Consider the following 8,761-nt stretch of genomic DNA (forward strand, 5'->3'; position numbering starts at 1 on the left):
TGTCCATTTCATTCTAATCATCACAGTTTCAGTATCCAGTGTTGGACATGGCCAGTGATGCATTCTGGTCTCTTTGGACTCATAAACCGAGTAGATTACAATAAAGGCCCTGTATCATTCTGGCTTTTTGTTGGCTACAGGGGTAAACATGTGCTTGGAATGGACACAGTGAGGTGGGGGCAGCTGGTTTAAATTACATTATAGGATAAATGTTATAAAGAGAACAGATGCTGACTCCACTGTAATTCTCAAGATTAACTCTTGCAGTGAACAAGTCAGCAGTGGTTTGCACTGTAAAAGGTCAATATTGTATTGAAATAGACATTCCAGCAGGATCAAAGTTATTTTAGAGTAAAATAATGCATTCAAAATAATTACAGATGGATGTTTTTTTTACTTATATGTGCTCTGAGTGTTTCTAGTCAGTTGGTAAGCAGATTGTGTCACCCTGTCAGTGAAAAGTGTAATCAATTGGCATATCTTACAAAATGCAGTCTGCAGATTTCTTTAGACAGTGTAAACAGCTCTGACTTTAGCCCAGCCCCACACAGCTCAAACCCCAGTGCCATGTGTTATTCACGCACTTTACAGTTGGACTCTAACATGGAAAGAATGTCGTAACTATGTCATTCTACCCCTAAATCAAGTTCTGCCAAAATCACCAAAATACCAGCAACATGACACCATATCTGTTTCAAACTGTTTAAGGAGATGTTCAGGTGAACACAAAAAGCAAATGGGAAACTTTGCCATTCCGCTCCAATGCCTGTGTAAGTTTGCCTGCTCATTCTGACCCTGAACTTTATCAACTAAATAAACTGTCTTTAGTTTCCGTGGGGAAGTTTGGTCTCTTGTTGACTCTTATGATTAGCAAGGATAAAACTCACACAATTAATTTGCTTTAAAGTAAAAATTTGGAGAATTTGAAGAAATTCACAAAATCTTGAAGGGGAACACCATCTGAATTAAGAATTCCAATATGTAATTTCAATGGGGACATGAGCTACTCCCTCTCAAAGCCAGAAACCAAAGAAGTGAGTCTTAAACGTGTGATGTCATCAAGTATGAAATCTGGAGCTACTCCGTAGACAATGAATGGGAGAGTTGTTTTTTTTTATACCCAAATGAGCTTTTTTCTGCTGTAGTTTTCTTTTTTCTGAGTTCTCAAACAGAAAATGTCGCCATAAAAATGCTCCTCGGAATGTAAACTGAATGCTCTCAGTGTCATCTAAATTATACTTTCCAATTCAGCGTTGTTGGAGCAGCTCCACACTTTAAACTGAATGACATAACACATTTGATCATATTTACATATAAGGAATGTTTCCTAAAATCATGGTGCAAATATGAGATAAAGGGCCCTGGGCACAGACATGCAAAAGGCCCCAACATCCTCCCAAGAGACAGACTTTGTGATGCTTTTGCCTCTTTTTTGCTGTTGTTTTGCATCTCTTTGTAGTCATTAGATTTTGGGCCACTTTGGGCCCCTGGATCTACACCCGGTGGGCCCCTTCAGTAATCCATCCATGGTGCAAATGAAAAAGCACACCATTTACAAAGAAAGAGGATATTCCTGTTCACTGGGCACTGTGTTTCTAACCAGAAGATACATGATTGTGAAATGCTAAGAGGCTGTGTTTCAGTCTGCTCTGAGTCAGAATTCTCCAGCGTCTCATTTCCTTCTACCTTAGCACATGTTGAACTATATTGTGAAACCCTGAAAATCCTCAAATGGCTGCTATATTGGGACTTGTTGTCCTGGAGACAGTTGACAGTGACAAGAATAGAAAGTGACAAAATGTTTAACAGTGGGGTTCTATGTTTCACAACCAAATAATTGATTACTCAAGTACAATTTCCTCATCGTGGTATAGCTCAGTATTCCCCTACCACGTGTACAGTAGCAGTGGGGCCGAGGATTTCTACTGTGCTCAGCATTTCTTTCCACCATGTGCCATTCAGTATTGCACTTAGGAAAATATAACTCAATTGAAGGTTGTCCCTGATCCTTTTTCAACATGTTCAGCCTCTGCCAAAGTCTGCATAGAGGAAAAGGACCATGGCAACGATAGGACAGGAAAGAGCTGGAATCTTTGACTAGTGGGAGTGTAATTGAAAACACATGTCTTATAATTTCTAAGGATGAAGTGAGGATTGGAGAGTTGGCTGAGGCTACTGCTGGTACTGTTTTTTGCCTGGAGCTGCAATAACAATTGGATATAGTAAAAATCCAGCAGTATTTTCACACAATAACATGCTGTATCATTGTCATTCCAATGTTTTTCTGCACAGGGTATGATCATCAAGAACATGTCATTCAAGGTCGGGCAGACCATGACGATTATTGGAGTCCCCAAGCCTGATGCTACAAAGTAAGTAATAATCACAGAGTTAACAGAGGGTGGCATAGGCTAAAGAAACATGCTCTGTTTCATTCCTGTTCCTCTTTTTCTACTTTCTGTACTGATTTTATAGCCTACACACTATCACAGAGATGGAGGTGGAATCTGTAATCAGTTACAGTGGGTGACTACCTATATACTTATAAACTTCCCCTGAGTAATGTGGGGGTGATAAAGATAATGGTTAGCAGATGAAAGAGCAACCACGCAACTGCTGAGGTTGTCTCAATAAGTTGTGCTCTTACCCATTTTATATATAAGCTTTATTAAAAAAGTACCACATCTTTTGTGTTACTTTGTGTTCCAGTTTTGCAGTGAATGTTGGCCCTAATGAGAAGGAGATTACTATGCACATCAACCCTCGTTTCGACGCCCATGGAGACGAGAATGCAGTGGTCTGCAACTCTTACCAGGATGGCAAATGGTGTGAGGAGCACCGGGAGGGAGGCTTTCCTTTTCACCAGGGAGAGGAGTTCAAGGTAAGAGGTCCTGTGTATGTGTACATACTCTAGCTGTACATGTGTGTCTGGTATGTCCCGAGCCTCTTTCCACTCGATAGTGACCTCTCCTGGAAAATGTGTGTCACTGTACCTCTGATAACATTAACCATTTGAACACCGATTTACTGTATATATGTATAGATAAAAACATACATGTCAGACTGATCAAAATGACAGACTAAGATATTTACAATTGCCGAGCATTAAATAACACAAAAAAGGCCCAAGAGCTTATTGCCATTGTTGTCCTCTTTTTTTGATTAAGAACGTGTCGAGCAAGAAGGACATTAAACTTAAAACAGACGATAAATCATAATTTATATACCTACAAATTATTTAACAACCACCTCTTCAAATCGGAATTAAAACTCCTCGCAACTGGGTTTAATTTAACTGAGATAGGTAGTTTGTTCCATTGACATATTGCTGTATATAAAAAAGTATTTTTCCCAAACCTTGTTTTAAATCTCATAGTAATAAAAATTTGTTTGACTGCCTCTAGTGTTGTGGGAGTGTCTGTTTTAAGTTGAAGGCCCTTTAAAGGACCAGTGTGTAGGATTGAGGGGAATCTATTGGCATAAACTGAATATTATAGTAATAACTATGTTTTTGTAAGTGTATAATCACCTGAAACTAAGATTTTTTTTGTTTGAATGAGCCCTTCATATTTACATAGGGAGTGAGTCCTCTTTCACGGAGCCTGCCATGTTACTACAGTAGCCCAGAGTGGCCAAACCAAACACTGGCTCTAGAGAGGGCCTTTGACGCTTTTATGTTACCTTGAGGCCACTGTAGGTTATCTAGCTTGTTCCACTGAAATGTAGCTGTATATATAAAATATAAAAAAGTTCTCCCCCAAAACTTGTTTTATATCTCATAAGAATAAAATTTGTTTGACTGCCTCTAGTGTCGTGGGAATGGCTGTTTTTTTTACTAGATTAAAATTATTCTGATAAGAAGGAAGGTGCATATTTGTAAACTATCTAGTGGCATATACCCATTTTAATTTGCATCGACCTTTCATCTATGCTTCATCCAAAGCTTAATGTTTCAAGATGACCCACATTTTGTGCAGTTTGGCTTAAGAGCCTGCAAGGAGCTACAGTGCCATCCCATGAATTATTTCCAGGTTTTTATAATGATATGGTTCTGAATCCTGGGGCTAATTTTTTATATACATACATATTACATTCTCATGGAATATCCGAACTTCAAAGCCCCTTTAAAGGACCAGTGTGTAGGATTTAAGGAACTCTATTGGCATACATTAAATATAACAGTAATAACCATGTTTTAATTAGTGTATAATCACCTATACTTAAGAATCTTTGTGTTTTCATTAGCTCAGATTCAGCCCTTCATCCTCTTCCACTGAGCCTGCCATTTTACACTGCATGGTTCTACAGTAGCCCAGAGCAGCCAAACCAAGTACTGGTTCTGCATAAGTCCTTCCATGTTTTTTATGTTACCTGAAGGCCTGAAGGCTACTATGTTCTCCACACACTTGGAAAGGAGGGGATGAGGGGAGGGAAATTCCGTTGGTTTCAATCTGCAACCTCACTGCTCGATAGACACACTGTTTCTTTATCCATAATGGAGTGAAAGGTCACTATGTCACAGCTTTGTCTGCATATTTTTTCACTTCCTCTCTCCCCTGTCTACCATCTAGATCATCATTGAATTCACCCCTACAGAGTTCCTGGTGACTTTATCAGATGACTCTAAAATCAACTTCCCGAACCGCATGGGTGCAGAGAAGTACTCGGTCATCAGCTTCGATGGCGAAGCTCGCATCAAAAGCTTTGAGATTAAATAAACCTCCACCCACCCAGGAATTGTTGGATTGAAATTCTCAGCTTATACATTTTCAATTTGTTTAGCATCAGGTCCCAGCTTTTAAGTTCCGTAATGCCATGTGGTATCAGTAGTGCCTTATGTGTTATGTGTTATGCAATAATTTGGCTTGTTGATGGATAGATGAGCTAAATACATACAATGTCATAATATCCAGATGAATTGTACACACAGAAACACATACAGTAAATATTGTGACTGCATGTCCTTCCTGCCGATTGACAGAGCTACCAACTGAAAAGCAAACCACAAAGGAATCCCAAGCCCATGTTATCTGGATGCTATTGGCTTTGCAGTTTGCACTGTTTAGTAGAAAAATAACACATACAATTGTATTCATTGTTCCTTAAGGTGCCTTGAAATGCCGCATACTCTCTTGTTCCCCCTCCCAGACATTCCAAATTAACAACTGAGTACAATGCTTGCCTTTACAACATGTATTAAAGCATGTCCTTGATGAACATGGACTTTTGTGACTAATTTGTTTAATAAGTATATTTTCAAATTATCAAAAAGCCCCTTCCTTGCCCAGTAAAAAAATACTCTATTCACTATTTGTGAAAAACAGACATAGGTGCACATTAACTGGCTATGAAGTGACTCATGACAATAACTCACTAAATATGTCTCGGATTAAAGGTCACATTTTGTAAAAAGTGAGATAGCGTTTCTTTATATAAAGCCGGTCAAGGTGCTATAAACTTTACTATTTATAGATAGACGGTTCTGCTACAGTGCTGTTACAGACATTCCCCGGCTGCACTGATGGTGCAGAGATCTATAGTACAGATGCACAAGACCTGGGAACAATAGCCATCAGAGCACTCTGGGTTTTTTCAGGAGTGGGGGCTTTAAGAGACAGGCGCTAAAATTGAGCATTATTCAGACAGTATGAGAAAAGATAAAGTGTTTTTGAACATTAAAGAATGTACACATGTTCTAGTAGAAACACAAAACACAAATATGAACCTGCATAAAAATAGACCCAATATGGGACCTTTAATAATTAGACCTGCATCAATGATGCGACTAATTTGAATCCAGATCACCTATTTGCAACCACGGATGCCATGAGCTCCTATTTTCCTGCAATGAATTCCTTTGACCAGCAGGTGCTCCCAGTGAATAAGACATGACTTGTCAGTGAAAACCAATTTCATCACAGGAAAACCTCAATAATTCAGGTTCCTTGTCTTGTTCTGTAGTAGTTAGTAATAGTAATAGTTGTAAAAGTTCCTGTGCATGTCATACAAGTCAAAAATAAAAACACAATTAGCCTTGTGAGCCAGTAGATGTCACCATTGTTATATTAATGCAATTTACTTGTTGAGGGTGGTTGGAAAAATGTTTCAGCTCACACATTGGTTGCAAAGTTTAAGTAACTCTTGAACCTATATGTCAGTTATCTCTGTGAATTTTCTTCTGTGAGATGATTTTCAATTCAATTCAATTTCCTCGCGGGAGTCATCAGTAAAGAAAAGTCTAAATCTAAGTATGCGTATTTGTGTGCGTAGAAATTGTCAATACATATGAATGTTATTAATTCAACTTCAATTTGTTTAACAGTCCTAAAATCATATGCATGTACAATAATTTAGGGAACCGTGTGATTGTGCAAAAGTTAGTCTAACTCAAGGTTGTGAATGGTGTTGTGATATCTTCAACAAAAATCCTATAATCCGTCAGCAGAGAACTTGCTGCATAATGTGTTCAATGTACATGGGAAGGAATGGATTTGGGAATGAAAATCAGAACACATACATATACATTTCTGCAGTAGTTTCAACCAGACATCATTTTTTACATTTGTTTGAGAGACTCATGAGTATTATTATATTCCAGCCTGATGTAACAGAAGGCAATGTGTTTGAGGCTGATGAGGATAGATGGCTAGAGAGTTTATGTGTGAGAACAGGTTCCCATGCTCTGATCCTTCAAGACAAAGGCTGATGGAATCATGCAGGTTGACCTTTCCTTTCTTTTATTTGTCAGGATGCATTAACAGCAGTGCAACAAGAGTGTGTCTGTGGCTTTGGTGCATGGCCTCTCCAAGAATACATGTACTGTTTGTCTGTTTGTGTGTGTGTGTGTGTGTGTGTGTGTGTGTGTGTGTGTGTGTGTGTGTGTGTGTGTGTGTGTGTGTGTGTGTGTGTGTGTGTGTGTGTGTGTGTGTGTGTGTGTGCGTGTGTGTGTGTGTGTGTGTGTGTGTGTGTGTGTGTGTGTGTGTGTGTGTGTGTGTGTATATGTGTGAGGTAATCAGTGCTCTGAAGCTACCTGTCAGTGTGAAAGGTGTTCTCTCTGGTTGCCATGATAACCACAATTCCATCCCTCTCCTCTTTTTGTTTCTGCACTCCCTGTATCCATTTCTGTCTCACTTGGGCTCTTTACTCCTTCTCTTCCTCTCAATTTCTCTTCTTTACCTCCCACATCTTTCCCTTCCTCCTCCTTCCCTTGCAACTTGTCACTCGTCTCTCTTGTTCTCTCCCTCTCTCAGTCATTCCTCAGCCGTAAACCCATCCCTCTTCCTGCACTCTTAATTGAAAATAACTCATTTTAACACTTCCCCTCTTCATTATTTTGTGGCAGACAAGATCAATATCCAGGGCTGTGCTGTTAGTGTACTCGTGTGTTTGTGCTGCTCCTGCACCCACTTAGATAATTTGAGCAAGGCTCGAAAGACTCACCTCTTACCCCTGACTAATTTTGTTCAATGTACCTTTACCGACGGTAAAACAAACAGCATAAAGTGGTGCGTGCAAACCGGACTGACCAGTATATGTCAAAAGAGGGGAGACACAAACCTGGGCACCACTGTTTCACAAAAATTGTTACATGTGCTCTGGCATACTGTGAGTATACAGAAGTGTGTGTTGTTTAGACATGGTGATGCTCGTGTGAAGGACTACCCTCCAACTCTTTCCACACATATCCAATCAATCACTGTTAGGGCTTTGGTTAACATATTCAAATCACCTTGCTCATAGTATACCCTGGAGGAGCATGCACACCAACACACACACACACACACACACACACACACACACAGGCAGACAACAGGCAGACAACAGGCATATGCTGTGTTTTGCCAGTTCTCTAAATCTATTTCATGTGATGAGCACTGTAACACATACCCGTTTCCTTCACCTGTGCCATGTCACTTATTCAGTGTGTGTGAATAAATGTGCTGAAATGTGTGGAATGGAATGATTCACCTCAGCTTACATAAAACCTTTGTCTATATTTAGCACCAGCATGACTCCAGATTTCTGCACCGAAGCTATCAGCCACACATTGAGATGTGCGTGGGCCCACCCTGAGCTGACTGCGGTCCTGGGATTCATGTTCTGCGTGCCTGCCTCACCTCAGGCTTGGTTTTATCTCAGCAACAAGATAATATGTAAACTCAAGAGAACATGATGGAGTTACCTTAGGGAGTTTAGATAAAGACGGCAGTTTATTTATTAGTGCAGGAACCATACAATGAAAACAAAGATATACAAAACATATAGCAGCTGTGTAGAAGAAGACAGAAACGTGGGTGAGTTGTCCCTGAAGAGCGCTGAAAATGAAGTCCAAAACACAAAGGCAAGCAGAAATGAAAAAAAAAGAAAGAATAAAAACAATAACAAAAGACAAATGCATGGGAGTTCCTTGTACATGGATAGAAGGCAACTGATGATAAAATGTGCATGATAATGGAGACATGGCATGAACAGGCACATGTCTGTAGAGATGTTGGTTTATGCAGATTAGAATGAAAAGTGTGGTGGGTGATTGTATTGTGCAACATAAAATGAAATGAACTGAGGTTGTAAATGCAAATGCTAAACAACCATGGGCTACAGAACAAGCACAGATGTTTTGTGGATGATCTCAAAGGATTGTGTCGTTTCCTACAAACTGAACGCTTGTACAATCTTTACAGTCTCTGACGCAGTGCCAATGACTGCGCTGAACTCTGATAAACTGTTAAACTAGGCAGTGATGATCAAATATGAATCAATA

The 8,761-nt window shown here is 39.6% G+C and overlaps 1 protein-coding gene across 1 annotated transcript in view; it reads left to right on the forward strand.

The window, feature by feature from the left end:
- The window catches only part of lgals2a (lectin, galactoside-binding, soluble, 2a), a 5,722-nt gene extending 505 nt beyond the window's left edge, over positions 1–5,217 (forward strand). Inside the window, exons 2-4 of the mRNA XM_083931767.1 lie at positions 2,293–2,372; positions 2,710–2,881; positions 4,572–5,217. Of these exons, the coding sequence (XP_083787893.1) occupies positions 2,293–2,372; positions 2,710–2,881; positions 4,572–4,718 (399 nt within the window). The 3' untranslated portion in view covers positions 4,719–5,217. The remainder of the gene's footprint in view (positions 1–2,292; positions 2,373–2,709; positions 2,882–4,571) is intronic.
- Positions 5,218–8,761: the final 3,544 nt, after the last annotated feature.

This window comes from Echiichthys vipera, assembly GCF_963691815.1.
Source record: "Echiichthys vipera genome assembly, chromosome: 17".
Taxonomy (NCBI): domain Eukaryota; kingdom Metazoa; phylum Chordata; class Actinopteri; order Perciformes; family Trachinidae; genus Echiichthys; species Echiichthys vipera.